This window comes from Ictalurus punctatus, chromosome 1 (assembly GCF_001660625.3).
Source record: "Ictalurus punctatus breed USDA103 chromosome 1, Coco_2.0, whole genome shotgun sequence".
In the NCBI taxonomy this organism is placed as follows: Eukaryota; Metazoa; Chordata; class Actinopteri; order Siluriformes; family Ictaluridae; genus Ictalurus; species Ictalurus punctatus.
This window is the reverse complement of record NC_030416.2, coordinates 1365260-1390206: the sequence shown is the minus strand read 5'-3', so window position 1 is coordinate 1390206 and position 24947 is coordinate 1365260. Positions and strand designations below refer to the sequence as shown.

Here is a 24947-nt window from a genome sequence, read left to right as displayed (position 1 = left end):
TCTCTCTCTCTCTCTCTCTCTCTCTCTCTCTCTCTCTCTCCAGATGAATGAACATCACTAGAGCTCCCCCAGCTGGATGTTGTAGAAACCGAACATCCCCAGGAGCTCCAGCCTGCTCGACCTAATCAATAACGATAATAATAATAATAATAATAATAATAATAATAATAATAATAATAGAGTTTTTTTCAATCATATATTTGATTTTTATATTTGAAAAAAAAAAACCCCTTAAGAAATACCCATAAGCGATATTTCGGTTTAATTTGTATAAATGTACATCTCTACGTTCTGATGCGTATTCGCGTTGTGTTTATTCTCTACATTAATTACTGGGAAACGTCCATAACGACACCATAGACCGTGCCGGTTGTTTATGCTGCTTACACCAAACTCCCGAAGTTTCACACAGGTGTCGTGCTCGCACGCCGGATTCGAATAAACCGAAAAATACTTTTTAATTGTAAAAAAATAAAGAGTGACTCTTTGCGTAAACGCTAGATTAGCTAGCTTAATATCCAGCAGCTGTCTCTGGAGCGCTAGCTAAACATTTAGTCACTCATCTTTGTTAGCTAAACATTAATTAGCTAATAGTGCTATAAAAAAATAAGGTAAATTACAGCTAGCTGGTTAGCATGATTGTGGCAGATGAATATAATTAGCCGAAAGGGCCGATTAGGTCTACTTTTAAGTGAAAGTATTCAAAAGAAGGCGATAACTAAGGTAAAGCTGTGTTGAGGAGCTTTTGTTCAGCTAACACTCGCTGACAGGGAGTTACTAGCCAGCTGGCGTTAGCATATGTGTGTGAGACGAGACATTCTGCCCCGATGCTTTTTTCAGGCTCGAAAGACACTTGTTCGCACTCGAGCTCTGACTAACAGGAGCGTTTTTGTTCTTCTCGTCAGGAAGAAACCCGAGCTGATATGATTTTTTTTCCCCTCCTCACTTTGATTCGGCCGTCATCGGCGCAGATGCTCGGCCAAACCCTGTCCCGCTCCGAGCGTCTCCACGCGCTGCTGTCCGTTTCTCACGCCGCTGAAAGACATGGCAGGGTAGAGGACGAGGTCAAGGTCACTTCATCGGTGCGTACGTCCTGTATTACACTGGGCTCCGGGGTTAGCGTTTTGTAGCCGTGGTAACGTACACTTGTGGTTAGTGTCTGTGGACATTTTTTTGGGGAGGGGGTAATAAATAAATAAAGAGAAGAAAGAAATCTTAGAGAGAAAATAAATCTGCTCCTGAGGTGAATTGTGACACCGTGGAAAAGTTCCGAATTAGCAAAACAGCTTTCAAATGCTAATTGTTTTTTTTTCTTTTTTTATTTCCCGTACTTTTTTTAAGCAGTCGTAAAACAAATGCTAATTAAATCCGTTTGTATTCGTATCATGACTAGAGTTTACATAGAGATAACAGAGGTGATGGTAATTGCCAAATGCTAATTCTTTCTATTCCAGTAATGGCTTGTTTAAGCTAGCTAAAAGTCTGCTAGCCAGTCCGTTAATCGTTGACTAGCACGTCTTGACATTAGTGCTCTACGTACATTACCACACTCTACACTATGCTAGCTGTAGATAACGACCAACTTTTTGTGTTTTTTTATGACTGTCGCACTGCTCATAGTGCATTCTGGGTAATCTAGACGCTACGTCAGTATGAAGAAAAGCTCAGAAATCTCTAGAAACTTAAGCTCGTTCTTGGTTTTGTTTTGTTGTTTTTTTTTTAATGGTCATTAGCTAACTAGCATTTGGGACACAGCCATCACTCTGAACGCTAAACCAGATGAACGCGCTCGACTCTGTGAGGTGAAGGTAGACGGACAGGCCGCAGTTTTCGTCCCCCTCCCACCCGAGTCGGATAACCTTAAAATAAGAACCGAGTCAGAGGTCAACGACGCCGTGGCTCTTATCTCGACTCGCTCATGGGAGAAAATCAGCTCCCACTCGGCGAACACTCGAGTCTGTCCATGCCGGACGAGTGGAACACGTTTTCCTCTCCTTCCACGTCCTCCGCTCGCATTCCACACTCATCAACCAGAGAGATAAATAAAAAATCTCTGCTTTGAGGAGCGCGGTGCATTCTGGGATGTAGGAACGTTCTCATATTGTAAAAGATTGCTAGGATAGATCGTTTTAACAATAAATAGCTAGTGGTTGCCATGGTAACATTCTGTTTTGGTAATTATAACATAACATGATGTGGTTTGGGCTATTTTTGGGGGGCGTTTACGAATATTTGCATATTCATGTATATTCAAATTAACGCAGAGAGATGTTTATTAGGCATTATTATTTGTTTTATTTATTTTCATTTTTTATAACGTTCATGTTAATTTTACGCTGATGTTTTTCTTTTTATGCTGGCATTTTTTTCTTGCTAAAACGTTTTTTTATTCTAACATGATGCTAATTTAGTTTATTTTTATTCTATTTCTTTACATTTTTATGCTAAATGTATGTATGTATTTATTTATTTATTTATTTGCTAGAATGGTTATGGTACATAAACGAGTTTTAATGACGGGAGTTTATATCACATTATGAATGCTAGCCCTGGACACCGAGAGCCCAATGATTGTATTGGGGTTTTGCGTCTGCCTGTACTTCCTGTGTGTACTTCCTGTGTGTACTTCCTGTGTGTACTTCCTGTGTGTGTACACTTGCTCTAAACTCTTGCTCTGGTTTATTGATGTGGAAAAACATGTGGCTATATTGAGTTATAATATCATACATCCTCTCCTACAACACAGCGGTCACGCTCCTGTGCCTCCGTCTGATTGGACGCCATTTTGAGCGTGGAAAGCGTCGCTCGCCGAGTTTCCCGAGCACGCCTCGGGTCGTGCCATTTGCATACGCCGAGGCTGCTGGGAAAAAAGTAGAGGGAGGAAAGACAGGGGAAAAAACCCAGGATTGTGTGGAAATTAAAGCGGAAGAAATGCAATTTAAAGACATGAAGTAAACAACGTGTTCTCGGCGCCGATACAATTTCTCAGGCCGTGTTCAATTTGGGAGCGTAGCCCGAGGGCCGGCGGCGGCTTTACACGCCGTTCTACACCGATGATTAGAATTGTAATTCAGCTGTAAAAATCAATCCCGATGACATTTGGAATGAGAATGAGACGTGGCGGTTTATACACACACTGTTTCCCTACGGAGAGGAAAAGAGAGGAGCGTGGAAAAGACTGGTATACTGCCAGCGCACTGTGGACGTGTCCCAAACCACACGTCCTGTTCACTATATATAGGCCACATAAACACCATCATCTGTCCGCTGTGGACAGCTCACAAACCACACACCATGTTCACTATACAGGCCACTGTGGACGTCTCCCAAACCGCACACCCTGTTCACTATAAAGGCCACATAAACACCATCATCTGTCCACTGTGGACGTGTCCCAAACCACACCTACTGTTCACTGTATAGGCCACTGTGGATGTGTCCTAAACCGCACATGTCCTGTTCACTAAAAAGGCCACATAAACACCATCGACTATGAAAAGCGCCGACGTGTCCCAAACCACACGTTTTATTCCCTATATAGGCCACTGTGGATGTCTCCCAAACTACACTCTCTAGTCACTATGTAGGCCACATAAACTCCATTATCGGTCTACTGTGGACACGCCCCAAACCATGCACCCTAATCACTATGTAGGCCACATAAACATCATAATGGTCCACTGTTTGTGTGTCCCAAATCACGTTTTATGCACTGTATAGGTCGCTTAAACAACACCATGTACAACAGCCGCTACACTGGGCGGGCATGTCCCAATCCACATGTCCAATTCACTATATAGGCCACCTAAATATCCTCAGTCTACTGTGGACGTGTCCCAAACCACTAGTCATAGGACCAGTGAATAGTCATCATATCGGCCACATGATAATGTCTGTATGTGGCCTGTGTAGTGAATAGGGCCTATGGTTTGGGACAGAATAGGTGTTTACGTGCTCTATATAGTAACACTGCTGATGTGTCGTTCTGAGAGATTCGGCTCTTTGATCTGGCTCTTTTTAGCTCAACCCTGAGAGTCGACTCGAATATATTTAGTTAGATTTACGTCATATCCTTACGCTTGCTATTGATTTAATGTTCGAAATGATTCCATGGAAACGTTTTTGTTTTTAAAACATCCGAACTGTTTCTTTGGCGTGAACAAATTCATGTTCTGTGACCTTTTCATCCTGATCACGGTGTCGGAAACAGAGTCGCGGTGATTGAATCATTTCTCTCGACTGTCTCCTTCGGTAATGTTTTATGTTTAGACATCGCACTGAATCACGCGACTCATCTTCCTATATCGTTATCTATTATTATTGGTTAAAAAAATATAAATATATGTATATATACATTTATTATTATTATTATTATTATTATTATTATTATTATTTTAATTATAATAATAATAATACATCGAAAAAATGTGTCCATGTTAGCCTCAAATCGCGATGATCCGTTTTCATGTCGAAGGAATCGACTCTCATTGGTGAGTTGAGTCAGATGACCTGACTCATTATTAGATGCCAGTTCGGCTGTTGGCCACAAGAGGGCAGCAAATCTATATTATTTTCCCCTTTTAATAATGACGTGTAAATGCGTTTATCCACCACCAGAGGGCGGCACAGGTGTGTGTGTGTGTGTGTGTGTGTGTGTGAGAGAGAGAGCTTAATCATGTTATTTAATTATTAAATTACATATAAATAAAATGAATAATGTAAACACGATACGAAAAGAATTATACATTTTAAAAACCTTTCTCTGAGCCGAAACCCAAACACTACACCTTTTAAAAACGTCACTTGCTTTTGAGTTTGGTTTTAGGTGAAAAGAAAAGTTTTCTACACGAACTGAACAGACGTCGATGATCCGCGTCCATTTCGTTTAGACGCAGAAGCCGGAATTTGAGTGTTTTTTCTTCCTTGCAGTTGTATCACGCTGTTTGAAATAGAAGTAGAAAAAGTGTAGAAACACCAGCTTTAATTTATTTTACTTTATAAGCACTTCAAGACGGTGACACGGCTAACAAAGAAAAATAAATAAATTAATAAATAAATAAATAAAGGTAAGAGCAATAATGAGAGGGCGCGTCACCAAAAAAAAAGGCGTCGATTTGAGACGCAACCGGACCGCGCATGCGCAGTTGCGTTGCTTTCTACTTCAGGCCAGAAGCCTGTGCGCGTCTGATAATCCAGCGGGATTGTAGCGACTGTTGCGCACGAGAAACACATGATCCGATTAACATCAGACTTCTCTCTCACCCGCAAGGACACTCGGATAAACCCTCAGGTGCGGAAAAGGCGCTCGTGTCGCTAACTCGAGTGTGATTTGGGCTGGTGTGTGCGCGTGCGCGTGTGTGGGGAGAAGAAGAAGAATAAGAAGATGAGGCTGCCGGACTGCAGAAAGCGGCGCGGGATGGATGGAGAGGTTGGAGAAAAGGAGCTGGCTCTCCCTTTAAAGAACCCGTTTGTGCACGAGTTGAGGTTTACACTGTTTCAGAAGCTCAAGGTGAGATCTTCAGGCTGTTTTGGTTTTGCATTTTCATGCAAAAGATGCGCCAAGATGCTACATCACACCCATGCACTGTATTAGCCTGCTGTAGGACCTCATGCACGTGCACACAGGAACATCTCTCTCTCTCTCTCTCTCTCTCTCTCTCTCTCTCTAGCTGTAGATTAAAGATAAATAAACACACATTATTATACAGATATTTTAAATAGTGCTTTGCCTCATTTGCGTTGCTGCGTATGTTTAACTCCATATGCATTGGCCTTGGCTTTGTAATTTGCACTTTTCCTTCATGCGTTTATATGGAGGGAAAAAAAATCAGGGTTTTAAGATAAAACAAATTTTACACCTAAAATAAAATAAAAAACTACATATATCTCTATATAACTTTCATTAGAGTTTAAGTGCTTTTCCGAGTGCAACAGTTGTTTAAACTGTGTTCTAATAAGTCAGTACACTAAAACAAATAATAATAATAATAATAATAATAATAATGCACCATGTTTTGTTTTAACGCGAATATAAAACGCACTCATTTTCACATCACAATGAAATACTTCAGTTTTAAACGCTACAGGTTGTTTTTGTTTTTATTTAGTTTATTGCGTTTTAGCCCCGATGCTAACATCCTGGCTAATCTTAAGCTAAATGAAGTTAGCTAGTGCTCGCGAGCTCTTCCCTTTCCTCTCATTTTAATACATATCCGTGTTGTTGTGTTTTTTTTTTTTCAAGTATTTATAGTTAGTTTAGTGTCGTTGTATTATGGTTTGGTTTCCTGTTGTGTATTTATTCCTCCTCCTTCTCCTCCACAGGTTTTTATTTATCGTTAGCGGCTTGACTCGGGGCCTTTCTCACCGCCTCGGCTAGCTGTGCTGCTGCGCTAGCTAACGTTTGACTTGCTGTAAGCTCTTTTAAGAGGATTTAATAGTTAGATAAACTCCGACTTCCTGCCAAAACAGGAACTTAAAGAAGAAAAAAAAATAGGAAATAGAATTTTAGTCGGTTTGTTGTTCTGCTTTTGAGAAAGCGGGGATGTTGTTCGTTTTGACCAAATAACTAGCATCTCTGTGGATGTTGGACTTGAGACACAACTAGAAAGACCGGATGGATGGAGAACTGGGTGGATGGATAGATATGAGGATGGAGAGATTGATAGATATAGATTTGAGGATGGAGAGATGGATAGAGTTGAGAATGGGTGGATGGATAGATTTGAGGATGGAGAGATGGATAGATTTGAGGATGGAGAGATGGGCTGATGGATAGATTTGAGGATGGAGAGATGGATAGATTTGAGGATGGAGAGATGGGCTGATGGATAGATTTGAGGATGGAGAGATGGATAGATTTGAGGATGGAGAGATGGGCTGATGGAGGGATGCAGAGATGGATGGATAGATTTGAGGATGGAGAGATGGGCTGATGGATAGATTTGAGGATGGAGAGATGGATAGATTTGAGGATGGAGAGATGGATAGATTTGAGGATGGAGAGATGGATAGATTTGAGGATGGATAGATTTGAGGATGGAGAGATGGGCTGATGGATAGATTTGAGGATGGAGGGATGGATAGATTTGAGGATGGAGGGATGGATAGATTTGAGGATGGAGAGATGGATTGAGTTGGGGGTGGAGAGATGGTTAGATTTGCGGATGGAGGGATGGATAGATTTGAGGATGGAGAGATGGATAGATTTGAGGATGGAGAGATGGATAGAGTTGGTGGTGGAGAGATGTTTAGATTTGCGGATGGAGGGATGGATAGATTTGAGGATGGAGAGATGGGCTGATGGATAGATTTGAGGATGGAGAGATGGATAGATTTGAGGATGGAGAGATGGATAGATTTGAGGATGGAGAGATGGATAGATTTGAGGATGGAGGGATGGATAGATTTGAGGATGGAGGGATGGGCTGATGGATAGATTTGAGGATGGAGGGATACAGAGATGGATGGATAGATTTGAGGATGGAGAGATTGGCTGATGGATAGATTTAAGGATGGAGGGATGGAGAGATGGATGGATAGATTTGAGGATGGACAGATGGATAGAGTTGAGGATGGATGGATGGATGGATGGATGGATAGATTTGAGGATGGATAGAGTTGAGGATGGATGGATGGAGAGATTTGCGGATGGAGAGATGGATAGAGTTGCGGATGGAGAGATGGATAGAGTTGCGGATGGAGAGATGGATAGAGTTGCGGATGGAGAGATGGATAGAGTTGCGGATGGAGAGATGGATAGAGTTGCGGATGGAGAGATGGATAGATTTGAGGATGGAGAGATGGATAGATTTGAGGATGGAGAGATGGTTAGATTTGCGGATGGAGGGATGGATAGATTTGAGGATGGAGGGATGGGCTGATGGATAGATTTGAGGATGGAGGGATGCAGAGATGGATGGATAGATTTGAGGATGGAGAGATGGATAAAGTTGAGGATGGATGGATGGAGAGATTTGAGGATGGATGGATGGAGAGATTTGAGGATGGAGAGATGGATAGAGTTGAGGATGGAAGGGATGGAGAGATTTGAGAATGGAAGGGATGGATAGAGTTGCGGATGGAAGGGATGGATAGAGTTGCGGATGGAGAGATGGATAGAGTTGCGGATGGAGAGATGGATAGAGTTGCGGATGGAGAGATGGATAGAGTTGCGGATGGAGAGATGGATAGAGTTGCGGATGGAGAGATGGATAGAGTTGCGGATGGAGAGATGGATAGAGTTGCGGATGGAGAGATGGATAGAGTTGCGGATGGAGAGATGGATAGAGTTGCGGATGGAGAGATGGATAGAGTTGCGGATGGAGAGATGGATAGAGTTGCGGATGGAGAGATGGATAGATTTGCGGATGGAGAGATGGATAGAGTTGCGGATGGAGAGATGGATAGATAAGGATTTCAGGACGGTTCGTGTGGCAGGTTTACCGTCCTTCACGTTCTTCAGCGTTTTTTATTCTCTCCATCCTTGCTCCGACCACACAATTACGCAGCGCAGCTTTTCGTTCGCGCCTCGCACCTTACAGCAAACACAAAAGGTCTGGGGCACAGACAAAGCGAGGGATGAGCTTTCTAGGAACCTTTTAATGTTTCCCTCCCAGGAGAAAAAGACGAGATTAATAGAGGAAGATTTCTAAAGCTTCGGGAACGTGTGAATACGTGTCTCGGCCGAAAAACAGCGTCTCGACACGACGTGTCACAATACGTGTACGTATGTAGATTTGGTAAACAAAATACTAGAAAAGCTTTCACGTCTACAAAGATACGTTTAAGCGTGTCGTATCGTCGTGGCCCTGCTGCCGAACTGTGATTGGTCAGAAGGTGTCGATGAATTTTCTAGAACAGCAGCAAATCGCAGCTTGAGCTTAACGCACTGGTTCTGACACGTTTCTATAGTAACGGCTCATTCACAGGTACTGATGCAGTTCAACGATAGTCTTTAGCTTCAGCGGGAGTTTTTGTCCGTTTAGTGTCACTCGATACACGCCATCTCTTTCACGTGAGGAAGTCATTCGCGGTGATGCGGCGCAGGTAATACCGGTTTGTACCTGAAACCTGGCTCTGTCCTCTCTGAAGCCGGGATTAGCTCTTAACAGACGGTTATCAGTAAGCTAGCGGTGTTATCTCCGAGGTAAACGTTGACTCGAGATAACGGCGAGACTTTAATGGCGCTTTAGTGATAAGCGCCGTAAATAAACCCGTGGCTGCGTGTAACAGAGAGACGAGCGTTCAAATCGGATCACTGGACAAGTTCCGGCGTTCCTTTTCTTTTAATCGATTGTTTATTAAACGCTAAAATTGTTTACAAATCTGTGATAACACATGCTTTCTTTTCTCTCCCTTTATGTTCTCCCCTTTTTTTAAAAAAATAAAAATAAAAAAAACCTCAGTGTTTGATCTTCCTGTCCTTGTTTTTTGTCTTCCTGTTCCTCTGTTTTTACTTTTCTCTCTTTCTTCTTTTCTTTTATTAAATGATTCACATCTTTTTTTCTTTTTTTTTTCCTTTTTGCGTTCAATTAAATTATTCCTGTCATATGTTCTCTATCCTTTTTTTCCCTCTGTTCCTTTCTTCCTCTGTTGTCGTGTGAAAAGTGGGGAGTGTTCATGCCTATATTTTTGAATGCTTGCTGCTAGTTTAGTGTTTTGAGAAGAATCAGTTGGGTAGTAATTAACAAAACTAACCCTCACGGAGGGTTAAGACCTCGCTCGAAGACCTTCGGCGTTCACTCGTTCACGTTTCAGCAGTAAACATATCCACCTACTTTCTCAGCAAAGTGCCGTTCGATAGGCGTTAGCGGTTGGTTAAGTTTAGCATGCGGACTTGACGCCGATAACGGCTCGGACGGTCCTTTTCCTCTTTACCCCGGTGAACACGACGGCTGTTTCGTCTAAAAACCATTTGAAATGTCGACTCGTCAGACCACAAAACACGATTCCACTGTGCTACTGTCCATCTCAGAGGAGACCGAGCCCAGAGAAGTGGGCGGAGCTTCTAGACAGTGTTGCTGTACGGCTTCTGCTTTGCATAGTAAAGCCTTAACTTGCATATGTGGATGCAGCGGCGAATGGTGTCGACTGACAAAGGTTTACCGCAGTATTCCCGAGCCCATGTCAGGATCTCCGTTACAGACTCATGAGGGTCTTTAAGACCGTGACGTCTGAGGGATCGGAGATCACACGCGTTCAGAAGCAGTTTTCGTCCTCGCCCTTTACGCACCGAGATTCGACCGGATTCCTCGAATCTTTATTTATATTCTGCGCTGTAGAAGGTGAAATGCCCAAAATCCTCCCGATTTGTCTTTGGGGAATGAATGTTCTTCTCAAAGTGTTCTCTGACGCATCTGTTGGCAGATCGGCAAGCCTCGACCCGTCCTCGCTCCTGAAGGACTCGGCCTTTTCTGGAGGCTCCTTATATACTATGATTAGCCGATTGCCTCACCTGTTTCACATCACCACCTTTCACATCACTCCTCTTTGTTTTTATTAGCGTTTTCCACACTGTCCCAACTCTTTCCGAATTGGGGTTGTGCGTGTGTTTTTTATTTATATGTAGCTGACCAACGTCGGATAAACTAAAAGCTCGTTATACACGGCGTCAGGTAAAAATATCAACACGAAGCAGACGTTAGTCAAAGTACGCATCTACATAAGGTCTCTCTCTGCACAAAATTTGTTTTTTAATGTTCCTCTCCAATGTCACTTTCACTTTTCAGCCGCCCCATTCAACAACACGCGTCTCTGTACTGGTCGTCTCTCTCTCTCTCTCTGTCTCGCTTGCTCAGTCATTACAGGAGACAATGGAAGCACAAACAGACATATAAGTAAACATAAGGCTAACCGTTGAAGCTCTGTCACGCACTCACCGCCACAATCGCATACAGCGATTACGCATATATGCGTAGTCCAAAACGTTCCAGTGCAAAATAAACATCGGAGCAAGATGATCTGACTTTTTCCAGTTTGTCCCTTTAAACTTAATCATTCCTCGACACGTCGACCAGCACCAAAATTTCCCTGTGGAAACTCTGTGAGAGAGAGATACACACATAAAATATGCATGTGCATATGCCATTAAAGCCATATTTCCATTCGTAATAAAACATCTGTCAGAGCCATATCTCCCTGCAGCTCTCGCCTGGATTCCCGTTGACGCTAAGCAGGGTTGAGTCTGGTCAGTAACTGGATGGGAGACCTCCTGGAGAAAACTTAGGTTGCTGCAGGGAGTGGTATTAGTGAGGCCAGCAGGGGGCGCTCACCCTGTGGTCTAATGCCCCGATATAGTGACGGGGACACTATACTGTAAAAACAGCACTGTCTTTCGGTCCTGATTCTCTGTGGTCCAGGACACTTAAGGTAAAAGAGTAGGGGTTTAACCCCGGGGTCCTGCCCAAATTCCCCCATTGGCCCTTCTCCTTCATCCCCTAATAATCTCCATCTGAACTGGCTACACCACTCTCTCCTCTCCACTAACACGAGTAGCCTTCTCGTTCTCGTCATACGCCGATTTTATACGGCTGTAAATACGAGCAGTGTCGGGCGATTGAATGAACCTACACACCTTCATTACATGTCCGACTGATTGTAAATAATAATGATGTGATGTAATTGTGTGTGTGTGTGTGTGTGTGTGTGTGTACAGCTGTTTGTGATGACGCTGACCCTGTTCCCCGTGCGCCTCTTCTTCGCTGCGTTCATGATGCTGTTGGCGTGGCCCTTCGCCTTCATCGCCACCCTAGGACGCAGTGAGAGCAGTGTAGAACACCAGTGCTTCTGGAGGAGGTGAACACACACACACACACACACACACACACACACACACACACATGTATTTACATGTTTTTTACATCCTTTTTTCACGTTTCTACATCCATACGATAACCTCATTAATGAAACATCCACGATAATGACATCATACTCGTCGAATGTCAGCATCTGGCACAGCTGTAGCGACTAATCTTCATCTCTTAATCTCGAGTGTTCTCTGGAATTCTCCGCGAGTTTTCCCTTCATTTTCCCCCTCTCCTTTTTTTCTCTCCTTTATTTACTCTCTTTTTCGTTTTTCTTTTTATTATCGTTTTTCTCTGGCTGCTTTTCCCGTTTTTCTATCGTTCTTCCGTTATCCTTCCGTGGATATCTGTTGCTGTGGTCACGCAGCGTATTTCATTTAAACACCCGGGGAGTAACCGAACGAACGTGAAGAGCGATTTGCATAAATGAAGTGTAGCCTGACGCTGGAGTTCATAACACACTTCCTCTATTCATATCGAGTGGTTTAGAAGTTCATTGTTAAAGATCTAGATCTGCTGAACTTGCACTGAATTTGTGTTTAGCTCGCACGCACACACACACACACACACACACACACACACACAGAGAGCTTGTTTGTTAGTGCTGGAGTTCCTCACACCTCTAAAATAAGAACCGTCTTCTCCATCCATGTTGTCTAGGCTACAGGCAGGTCACATGACACACACACCCTTGTGTGACGGGGGTTTTTTTTTTTCGGTCTTCCTCAGGGTGGTGGACGTCGTCCTGCGTTGCATCATGCGGGCCATGTGGTTCGCAGGCGGCTTCCACTGGATCCGGGTCAAAGGTCGCCGCGCCCTGCCCGCCGAGGCACCCATCCTCACCCTCGCCCCACACTCGTCTTACTTCGACGCCATGCCTGTTACCATGACGATGGCCTCCATAGTCATGAAAGCTGAGAGCAAGGACATACCGCTGTGGGGGAGTGAGTGCACACACACACACACACACACACACACATGCACGTTGTAGTAACAAGCATGTGAGCTGAGACTAGCCTGATATGAGCTTGTTCAGTTGCTGTTCTAAATAGACTAGTGAGAAATGTTCTAATTTGCATATTCATGTATATTCGTTTCATATTGTTGCATTTTAATGAGGGAGATGGTGTAGAGATGTTGCGCTGCCGGTTTTCGAGTCTCAATAGTTACATTTTAAGATGTGATGTGTGTGTGTGTGGTGGTGTATGTTTTGTTTTTGTTTGTTTTCCCCCCTTTCACTTGTTTTTGTCGTCTCCTTCAGCTCTGATTAAGTACATCCGGCCCGTGTTTGTGTCGAGGTCGGATCAGGACTCGCGCCGGAAAACCGTAGAGGAGATCAAACGCAGGGCTCACTCCGAAGGGGTGTGGCCTCAGGTAGAGTGATGGGTCTTTGACCACACCCACTCAAAAGCTACAGAGATGTATCATAAAGCGTTAAAACGTTCTTTCGGCTTTGTTAAACGCTGCACGCGATGGAATAGGAATTCAGTACGTTGTTGTTGTTTTTTTCTTTTAAAAAAAAAAGAAGATATTTTGGTGCTAAATCTTTTCCACTTTTCTTATGGTCTTTCACAGATAATGATCTTTCCTGAGGGGACGTGCACGAACAGGTCCTGTCTGATCACGTTTAAACCAGGTGTGTGTGTGTGTGCACGTGCACACGAGTGTTTGCGCTTCAGCTCATGTACGACACGTGCACACTTCCTTCCTCCTGTAACTGTAGACTCACCATTGCCTGTGTACTGATACTGAGTGTTCGGCTAAAACGTGCTCGTGTGCTGACAAACAGGAAATAAAAATTACAGAGGAGCGAGTCCTCGGGGCGTCTCCGCCACCAGCGAGTCTAGTCAGACGTAAAGGAAACTATTTGACCTTGCTGTGACCTTGACCCTGTTCCAAAATCAAACCGGTTCATCTGCTGGTTACAATCACAATTCCGTATTTAATCCTATAAACGTTCAACCACTCACGCTACCCGGAGTTCAGATACGAGTTAGATGAAAAACATGTTGCGTTAAAGGATTGGAAAAAAAGACAATACACGAAATGTTTAGGAAAATAGCGAATAGTTCTTTACCGTCAGGCAGTAAACGTCACTGTCTGGCTAGCTTTGCTCCCAGAAATGTTATTGGGATAAACAAATTAGTCGGTAAATATCTAGCTAGCTTGATATAAATAGTTAGCTAGCTGCTGCTGTTGTTGTTGTTATTATTATGTAAAGTAAACTTATTAAACGTAGCGTTAAGTACGGCTAAATGGCTCGCTAACTCGCGCTGAACATCACAGCGACGCTAAACGGACAATAACAACTTGTAGATGAAATGGGTATTTTACTGTGGCGTTATACACGTAGTGATGTATTGGTTGAGATGATCATTGTTCGTTTTCGTTTTCTCTTCTTCCACAGGTGCTTTTATCCCAGCAGTGCCCGTACAGCCGGTCGTTATTCGATACCCCAATCAGCAGCTGGTAAAATAAATCATCAATAATCCCTTTTGGTTTTTTTATTGTTTTTTTTTCAAACTCTATTCTGCTGAGAACTTGGTGACGTTTGTGATTATAGGGGTCCAAGCACCAGAATAATAACGATTCAAATCAGACAGCAGGGGAATTGTTGCATGTTTTTTTTTTTTTTAAAAACAGTACTATATGCTCAGTTGGTATTAATCGTTTTAGAACGTTTGTATAGTGTACAAACGAACTGAATGTACTCGGTCAGTACACGCTCTCGTTACGCTGGTGTGTTACGCACCTTTCTCTCTCTCCAGGACACCATCACTTGGACGTGGCAGGGTCCTGGAGCGTGAGTACTGACTTTTTTATTTTTTATGAAAAAAAAAACCTGCAGTGTGATGTTTAACTGTTGCATGTGAAGTTTGATTGATATATATATATGTGTGTGTGTGTGTGTGTGTGTGTGTGTGTGTGTGTGTGTATATAATCACACACGCACGTATGCGGGGTGTGTGTCAGAGTTTGTTCCCATGGTGCAAAAGTCACATTAAAAAAATTTCTCAATGAAATAAATATTCCTTAGTGTGTGTGTGTGTGTGTGTGTGTGTGTGTGTGTTCGGTACTGATGTGGGCGTGGCTACGTTTGAGATGGAGCCGAGATCTGCGTGTTCTGCCGTGATTATTATTATTATTATTATTATTAATTATTTTATTTTAAACCTCAGGTTTAAGATCCTGTGGCTCACCCTGTGCCAACTCCATAATGAGTTTGAGATTGAGGTGAGGATATTCTCTCTCTCTCTCTCACACACACGCGCGCGCGAACGTTCTGATACTGTGTCATGTAAGTGTGTGTTATCTAGTGAGCGTGTGAACGCTGATCATGCTTTGGTTGTGGTGTTTCAGTTCCTACCGGTCTACACCCCTACCAAGGAGGAGACGAGGAACCCACAGCTGTTTGCTCAGAACGTGCGCCGCATCATGGCCTCGTAAGTGTGTGTGAGTGAGCGAGAGAGAGAGACGTAGACAGTTCCCCTAAACATAATCTCATGTGCAGGGCTCACATTGTTCTGTGTGTGTGTGTGTGTGTGTGTGTGTGTGTGTGTGTGTGTACACACAGGATCAAGGATGTATTTATTCCCTATGATTCTCATTTCCACTTTCTCTCTACCTTTACATCAACCATATAAAAGCCCTATTGACTGCATGCGAGCCCTCTAAAGTGTTCGCTTCAGCGATTAGCTAGTCTGTGCTCTGTTTTTAGCAACCGCGCTCTCGAACTTGTGTCGATTGATTCATTCATTGATTTATTCATTAATATTTCGGATGTTTCCTTATATTCCCGAACCCATAACCCATGAAAGTTCGGTTAGCAGGAGTGTATATATATATTTTTTTCTTGTTATTTTACCGACACATCTGAGGTAAATGTCGATATTCTCGAAGATGTCGTCTCGTTTCCACCGTCACTGCGCCTTTATATCGACTATATATGAGAGATAACTAGCTCAGTCGTTGGCTTCAGTGATTAGCTAGCTTGTCGTCTAGCAGCAGCGTCCTCGAAATGTCCGAGCACATGAAAGTTAGCAGTCGAGGCTGACTGTAATTACAGTGTGGAGTCTTATTTTAATGATTAAACATGACACCTGAGGTAAATGTTGACGTTCCGGATGGTTCTGTGTGTTTGTTTGTTTTTTTTGTTGTTGTTGGTTTTTTTTGCATTTCCATTATATTTGATTTTATAGCTAAATGATTAGCCTCATTATTAGTGTTCTTACAGGTTTTTAAATTTTTTTACCGCTTGCTGTAGTATGATTTGTGTTTGAATTCGTGTGTGTGTGTTTGTGTGTGTGTGTAGAGCGTTGCAGGTCCCCGTGACCGATTACTCATTTGAGGATTGTCAGCTGGCCATGGCGGAGGGACAGCTCAGACTGCCGGTGGACACGAGTTTGCTGGAGTTCGCCCGACTCGTCCGGAGAATGGGGTGAGACACACTCACGCGCACACACACGCACTCACCATCACTGACTCATGAGTCCTGTTTAGGGAATAATACACTCCTTGTTGTGGAAGTTCGTCAACAACAGATATGTAGTGTGTGTGAGATGAAGCAGAGTTAATTTTACAACACTGGTTGATTATTTCCTAATAACAGCACGCCCCGGAGTGTCCTGTTCCGCTTGCACCACACCATTTTACACTCCAGCGGAACGTCCGTGACAAACAATCTACTTCCTGTTCTAAGCTCGTGCTCCCGCAGCTTTAAACGGTCGTCGCCTCACTCTGATCTTTCGGAAAAGGAAACGAAAGGCACGGCTTATCGTCTCTCTTCCAGAGAAATCGCAAAGCGTGAGCCGCTCTGGCACCGGGGACTCCTTCCGTAAACGTTGACTAAACGCCGTCGTACAGAAAGCGTCACGCGCTTCTTTCACGTCGCCGCGAACGAGCTGCTGCTATAGGAAACGCTAACGTGTCAGGACGAGCGCTTTACTTTAAACCAGACGCGCGGCCGTTCTTCACAGTAGAACGTAGAATACATATCAAATGTTTAAACTGAGGAGGAGGAAAAAATAAGGCGATTTTGAATCCGATGGCGTGACGTGTGTCAAAAAAGTTGGGACGGGGGCAACGAAAGACTGGGGACGTCAGTGTTACTCAAGAGAAAGTTAATAACTGATCATTCAGTGTTCACTCACACTATTCTATGAGTGATTTAGTTATTTATTTATTTATTTAACATAACAATGTGAAATGTTAAGTCTCCATCTCCAAAACACTGCTCTACCTGGTACACTGATCCGTGTGTGTGTGTGTGCACGCGCAGGCTGAAGCGGGAGGACAGCGAGATTGAGGATTACAGTCGGCGTGCGCGGGAGCTGCAGGGGATAAAGCAGAACGCGGAGCAGTTCGCTCGCTTCCTGGAGCAGCCGCTGTCCGACGTCCTGCGGGACATGTTCGCCCTGTTCGACGAGGTGGGGGACCTTCATTACTCACGCTTTTCAGCTGCACTTAGTCACCGGGGTGTGGTAATAACGTTCGGCTCCTGCGCGCCAATCACCGTGTCCGTCTATTTATATAAGCAAACGCTGCTGTTTATTTCTATTAAACACTATAATTATTTAAATAACGCATGCTGTTTGTTTTTCAGTCCATGAAACAATCCAGGCTTCTTTTTTTTTAATTTTTTTTAAATACATGCAAATAAAAACACAATTTTTGTCTACAAATACAAGCTTTCTTTTTTTTTTTTTGTTTACGGATTATTTCGTAATTTATGCAAATGATATGAGCTGCTTTTATAAACCTATTATACAAATAGAACACGCCGTGTTTGGAGAAATAAAAACACTGTTTATTTTTATTACAATCTTTTTTTTTTTTTTTTTTTTTCCCCCCCAGTTTAAAAAAAAAAAAAAAGCTCAGCGCTCATGTGAAATACATTTTTATTTATTTATTTTTTATGCAGTTTGTGAAGTGTATTATACGAATGAAAGCTCTATTATTATTCAGCTACAAAAGTGTTTTTATTTATACAAAGTGTTGTTTTTTTTGTGAATTATTTATGAAGAAATAAAATGATCGCCTTTAGCTTCCTGTCAGTTCTCTCTAAACCACGCGAATGATGGACTGTGTATCTGTGACGTTTCTGCCGTCGCACCTGTTAACACCTGTTTCTTGGGATTTATTACACAGACACGAGGCCCCCCCCCCCCCCCCCAGCTCTTACAATCAGATCAAAGCGGTGTGCTGTATTGTTTCCTGCTTTTGCCTCATGTGCATATAAAAGAGGATTTTTCAGCGTGTTCGTTATTGGATGAGATGATCAGGCGGTGTATTTTGTTGTTTTTTTTTTTTTTCTTCTCATTTTTAACGTCATGTTTTTGTCTCGCAGCCCGATGAGGGTTTGATGGACGTGCGCGAGTTTGTCATCGCCTTCTCCGTAGTGTGCAGACCCACCAAAACGCTGGAGACCATCAAGCTCGCCTTTACGGTGTGTGTGTTTTCCTGCTGCGTTTTCTCAACACTCATTTAGATAATAGAAACATTGTGATGTTGAGAAATTGTACAATGAACCGTATGCACGTTTAGGCCACGCCCACTAGAGACAAAAAATGTCTGACACATTCGAGACTTTTTTTTTTTTTTTCCCCCTTTCTTCCACCCGCTTCCTCATTGTTGATTTTCTGGCTCAGATGTTCGAGGCGGAGCAGAACGGAGGAGTAACGGAGGAGGAGCTGGAGTGTATCCTGCACACCGCCCTGGGAGTGACGGAGCTCCGGGTGTCGCGGCTCTTCCGCGCCGTCGACGTGGCGAACAGCGGAAAAGTGACGTTCGGTACGAAAACAGGAAGTGTCACGGCTTCAGGTTCAGCCGTCCGTGTTTTCCGCGGTGCGAGATGTGTACTTTTGCAGGGGCTCGAGCTCCGCAAGCGAGCTCCAAATCCGAGTGGGCGGAGCAAGTTGATGCTAGCTAGCCTAATCTGTTTTTAAAAAAAAAATAATTGTGTCAGCCGTCGTGTAGAAACAAATGAAACGCTGTAAAACAGATGAAGAACTAAACGCCGCGGTATACGTGCAGCTATACTATTCGATCATATTTAATTGGAGTAAAATAACCGAATTAAGTTTTCCGTGTTGCCAAATTGTGCTCCGTGACCCCTTATAAACCTTTACAAGTAAAGCTCTGAACAGTTATTTAAAAAAAGCTTTAAAAGTGTCGTTTGTAACGATTTTTTCCATGCAACCTTTTACGACAGAGATGTTCCAGAGTTTTGCCGAGCAGCAGCCTGATTTCGCCGAGGAGTTTCTGTACGCCGAGAACACGGGCTTCTTCAGCAACTTCCTGTCCTCCGGCGTCGCCTCGAACGGCTTCTGCGCCGACTTCTCCCCCACCGAGCGGCAGAAGAAGGCCAACTGAAGAGTGTCGGGTCCTAGACGAGTTTACTCGTGATGCTTATATTCTTTTATTGCTCATTTTTTCCTGCTGCCTGTCCTTCCACCCCCCCCCCCCTTTTTTTTTCCCCCCATTCCTTCTGATGGAAGGGTTACGAGTCATTACATCCGCCGACCAATGAAAAACAGGAGGCGGGGTTTGAGACAGCTACACGTTTTCTTACGAATTTAAAACATGTTTATCGTTTAGAAAGAGAAATACAAACAATTGGAAATATTCAGTTTTGAGCCAGTAGCTAGCTTAAGTCACGTTGCTTAAAATTTTTTCTAGTAAACGCGCTTTTTTTTTTTTTTTTTTTTTTTTTTTTTTTTTTTTTCCGAAAACTTTTATAGCTAGCATTTCAGCTAGTTCTTGCAAGCAACAAATCAAAATCCTTTCATACTTGAGAAGAACTTGTTTTTTTTTTTTTTGTTTATTAAAACTCTTCCATGAGCTTCTTTTTCCTCGGTCAGTTCTTGAATTTTTTTTGGATTTTTTTTTTTTTTTTTTTTTTTTTTTTTTTGAGAAAGGGGCGGCGTTTTTTTTTTTTGTTTTTTTGTTTGTTTTTTTTCCCTTTTTTTTTCCCGCGACCCGAACGATGCTGATTTCCGATCACGCTTTACTTGAAATCCGAGCACTTGTTTAGTTTTCACGTTTGAAATGCTGGAACTGAGAATAAAACAAAAAACTCTAGGTCAAATCAAACATTTTAAAAATATAAAAAAAACTGTAGATGCCTTTCTTTAGTGTGCATGGGTTTGATGCTTGCGATCACAGTATCACGTTGGGGTTTTTTTTTTTTTTACTCGGATATGAATGCACCGGTGATTAAAATCTGATTTATCAGATCTGAGGTGCGGAACGATCCGACTGGTCTGATTTCAACTGAGCCTGTCTGATGTATTATTTAGTTAGTTTTTTTTTTTTAACTGTTCTTTCTAGAACTTTCTTGTTTGTTTTTGAAGCTCAGGGTTTTGGTCAGAAGTTCAAGTTTATAGGCGTGTCTCTTGCATGTCGCCAAACGACGAATTTTTCATTATGAACTTGTGCCAATATTCGTTTCATATCACAATAGTGTCTGACAATATTATCACGATGGTGTCGCCGTTCTCCCGTTTGAGGACACGATAACGATGATCTTAACGAGCGTGGAATCACATATCAGCACGGACCTACTTAAGAACAATTGAAAGTAACCTCCAAGCATTTCAAAAAACACAACAAAAAGCTGTCTAGCTGTCTTATTTTTTTTTGTTTTTTTTTTAAGATTAGTGGTGAAAGTGTAAAACTGCGATATTGCGACTAAACGTTTCACTGTATTAAATTTCCAGACGATCCGATAACTTTTTAGCGTTTGTTTTTGTTTAAACGGTGCTAAATTTTCACCTGTCGTCTTTTTTTTTTTTTTTTTTTTTTTTAAACTTTTTTTATTGTATGTTGTACAGCTAACGCTAGCTAGCAGGATTTCTAGCATCCGCATCATGTGTTTACGCTAAATTTAGCATTCAAATAGCATTTGTGTTACAACAGGAGCAACTTGTGACGGTCTACGAACACGAGCACGTGATCTTTCCACAATGCGTCACTTCTTTCGTTTCTCGTAAACGGTCGCACCACAATTTAGCGTAAAACGCTCATCGACTTTAATCGGCCGAAACGAACTCATTTGGCACGGCAGCGATGTAATATTTAATTGTAGAACTTTGTGTAAATTTAGTCAAAAAAAAAAAAAAAAAAAACATGTATTATAGTCGCTTGTCGTTTTTTTTTTTTTTTTTTTTTTTTTTTTTTTTTTTTTTTTTTTTCACGATTTGTTTACTTGCGATATTATTGGCTATGTAGACAGCTACGAGACAAACATCCGCACGCATATAGATCTATATTTTTCGAGGATACTGCGCGTTTTAAATGCGTTTCTCGAAGTCCTACTGATTTGAAATGCCGCAACGGGAGAGATTGTCGCGCCACATCAACAAAATCGCGGTATCGTAGGCTTTATATACAAGGTCGTGATAACGTGGTAAAACTGTGATCAGTTATCGTGATAGGAAATGAAAATATTGGCACACGTCTTCACGTCGCGGTGTGCGCGAGTCCAGCCGGAGTCCGGTATTCAACCTTTTCGTGTTCAGCCTGGAGACCAAAAATTAAAAAAAAAAAAACATTTCACGTTCGTCACGTCTTGTCCTTTCTTCTCCGTCACTCTGCGGAAAGCCGATTTAACCCGAAAACTCCGCGTGCCTCGGGAACGATGTTCAGAATTTTGAAACACGGAGGCTTCTAGCAAAACCGAGGTCACGCTTCAACTCCATTTCAGAGCAAAGGGAACTTTTTATCATGGTTCATTATCTCAGTAATTACGATATCATTTCAAGAGTTCATGTAAAGGCCCCCCCTTTTCCAAAATAAAAACACTAACTTGAAAACAACCTTTAATTGAGAAATAAATAGGTTATGAGGCAATTATTATTCAAAAAAAAAATGTTTTAAAGATAACATCGATTGTATTTTCGCTTCTCCTTTTTACTTTGTTGTTTGTTTGTTTTTTTGGTTTTTTTTTAAAGCACGCGAATGCTGACATTGATTTCGTTTCATTTTCTGGACCAGAAACTTCAAAATGTTTCCCTTCATTTTTTATTTTATTTCTTTAATTTATTTTTCACTTCCTTGTTGTGTTGTTTTTTGTGTGTGTCCCCCCCCCCGTCATATAATGGAGGGTTATTTAGAATTTGCATGACACACGAGGTAGACCTTTTTTTATTTTTGTACTTTGTTTGTTTGTTTTTTGTTTTTTTTAATAAGTGCTGGATTATTTTAAAGAAGTCCTGTCGTCACTGTGGAGTGTTTAAATCTTTTTTGTTTTGTTTTGTTTGTTTTTCCGTCCCCTCCCTGAAGGGATCGTTACAGATCTGTACATTTTTCTACATTCGAACAATCATAATGTACTGTAACCGGTGTTTATTTTGCTATTGAAACAAAGTGGCTAAAATGACCGTATACCTTTTTATATACACGTCACGCGGACTGGAAGTAATATTTCATAGATTTATTATTTTTTATTATTATTATTATTTTATTTTATTTTTTGGGGAATATTTTTGACCAGACTCTGTTTTTATACGAACTTGTCACCGCGCATGAATTAAAAGTAGGAATGCGTGCCGATCGCGTAATCGATCATACGATGTACCGCGGCGCTCGACTCGTAAGCTCTTCCTCGACGCCGGCTTTTCATTCACGTCCGTCTCCTGGGACAAATTTCAAGACGTCCGGCGCAGGTAAAGATAGAACTCCTCGCTCAGACTGAGGGAGTATTTATAAACGTAGAGCAGCTTCAATTTGTTTTTGTTTTGTTTTTTTTTTTACACGGAGTATTGATGTAACTCGCACTCTAAATATTGACTAAAAGTTATGGTTTTAATTACTTTATTCATTATTTCACGATGGCCGATTGGTGTCCGGTCAAATATCGATTTGAAGGAGGAGGCTGTCTCCTGCTATGTAGGCACCATTCTTGAGCAAGTTTTGCTTTACTGAGAGAAAAGTTCCTCTTATTTGTAAGTGTATTGCGATATATACATTTTGCATTATATATATATATATATATGTATATTTTTATTTTCACGTACCACTCTGCTGGAGAGCAGGATTATGAGATGGCCTTCATGGAAATGTCCCACAATGAGGATCGTTGCCTGCCTTATTATTTTCGTATGAACGATTATCCATGAACACCTTTTGTGAAATTTGGACGTTTATTTCTACTGCCATGGAGACGTGCAATCAGATTGTACCTCTGTATGCTGTATTCCTTCATAACGCAGACGACTACTTCTTCCTCTTATTAATATTATTATTATTATTATTATTATGATTGTGGTAATTTAATATTTTTAGTCAAATCGGGTAACAAGTTTCGGCGCCCCCCCCCCACCAGTTATGAAGTGAATGTACAGACAATCCGTCACTCCAGTCCGTCCTCGACGTGCTTTTCTTCCAAACGTATGACAGGACGGAAACGCACCTTGCGGAGAGTTGACGCTCGTCATCCCTTAGCGCACTTTAGACTTTTTTTTTTTTTTTTTTTTTTTTTTTTTTTTTTTAAATTAAATTTTATTTTAAAGGTTCGTTTCATTTCTTCATTCTTCTGACTGGAACGAATTGTGCAATAGTGCGCGATGACGGTTGCCAGTGTGAAGACCGTGGTATTCCCCGCCCCCGTTCCCCTTACAAGAGGACTCGGTTGGAGTTAGCTACGTCCTCCTGTACATAGCCGCTGCAGCGGTAATGTATTCGTTACCGTATTTTGTTTACTATTCCGATTTTACAGCGCGACGGTGGGTTAATTTTCGACTTCGGAAATTCGATCACGCGGTTTGTCAAGCGCCTGTTTGGCCGATGATGCCGCTTTTTACAAACAATCGTGACCAAAAAGTTGGAAGTAATACTTGCCTGCTTCAATGTCGTTCCATTTTAAAAGTTAATAAAGTTTTATTAGCGTCGATTATTTTTAATTGCCGGCCTTTTTTTTGTTTGTTTGTTTTCCTTCCAAATTTGTCCAAAGACGATTTAATAAATCAACATGTTAAAGTACTCAGAAATAAAAAGTCCGGTTGGTGGGTTGCACTGTCGCTGTCGGCTTATTTAACCGCACGATGACGCACGATGGCGATCTTGCGTTGCCGCGTTTCATCTTTATTGATTTTTTTTTTTTTAAACCCAATTTGGCGAGCGTGTCGTGTTTTTGGGAATGGCCAGCGTCTTCACACAGCTCCCTGTAAAGCGCAGAGTGAGACTTTGTACAGATTTCTGAACACGTTTTGCGGAATGTTTTACGAATATTAGAAAATCGTCTTCACTGCCAGTTTTGTCACGTGACCGATGAACAGATTAACACCGTCGAAACCGAACAAGACCCATGCGAGGAGATGATCAGGACCCGGAGCCCTGAGGGACACGCACTGCCTGTTTTTATCACCGTTTTCCACTCCTCACCGAGAGTTCCGAGTGGCTTCCATCCAATCACGTCCATTCCTGTAGTTTCCTGCGAGCTGAAGACGAGGGACAGACTCCGTCTCTCTGATGGCTCAGACGTTTTCCTTTTCGAAACCTTTTTTTTTTTTTTTTTTTTGGTTGTTTTTGTTTTTTTTTAATGAAATGTTTCCACTTGTCTTGTTTTGACTGCCATGTAATGTCTGATCATTCCAATCCTTAAATAAACAAAAAGTTGACAATGAAGGACGTCTGGCTGCTTGTTATATTGTATGTTTTATTGTTTATATGTAATGTATTTATATAGAAGTGTTATCGTATCTGTGTGTATATACACATTGCTCTGCTGAGGTCACATCACCTGGCCGATTCCATATGGCTGCCCGGTACCGTAAGTGTTTGAAATAAACATGACTACTCTTCGTGCATCCCTCTAGAACCCCTCAAAGGGGTTCTTTATTTTCTCCTTATGGGTAAAGATTCCATGTGTGATTAATTTCAGAAAAGGTTTGAAGCAGAACCCCTTTTGACACCTAGAACCTCCAGCAGTCCAAAGAACTTTAAAAAAATAAATAAATAAATAAAGTATGGCGTTTACATCAGAGCAATAGCGCCGTCTGCTGTTGATGAGGTGTGTGTGTGTTTTGATATTAACTTCGCTTTGAGGAAGGTGCTGTGTATGCTGAGACCTCGTCAACAACTGGGGACGTCTTCACTTCGCCTTGGACTTGACTCTGGGACTCTTGGTTCTCTGAGGACCTGGAGGAG

General features: G+C 42.1%; 1 protein-coding gene and 1 long non-coding RNA gene across 2 annotated transcripts in view; both read left to right on the top strand.

Annotated features, from left to right (window-relative positions):
* The first annotated feature begins 5134 nt into the window (after positions 1-5134).
* On the top strand, positions 5135-19511 carry LOC108272386 (lysophosphatidylcholine acyltransferase 1). The gene is made up of 14 exons (XM_017480781.3): positions 5135-5509; positions 11654-11793; positions 12531-12745; positions 13063-13175; positions 13377-13437; positions 14209-14270; positions 14570-14604; positions 14981-15035; positions 15162-15244; positions 16114-16239; positions 17080-17227; positions 18148-18246; positions 18449-18590; positions 19012-19511. Exons 1-14 carry the CDS (start codon positions 5384-5386, stop codon positions 19170-19172), a joined length of 1566 nt encoding a protein of 521 aa, XP_017336270.1. The 5' UTR covers positions 5135-5383; the 3' UTR covers positions 19173-19511.
* Positions 19512-19735: 224 nt separating this feature from the next.
* Positions 19736-24947, top strand: part of LOC128635265 (uncharacterized) — a 6607-nt gene continuing 1395 nt past the window's right edge. The window contains exon 1 of the long non-coding RNA XR_008398207.1: positions 19736-24947. This exon is cut by the window's right edge and continues 18 nt beyond it. This is a non-coding gene — a long non-coding RNA (uncharacterized LOC128635265).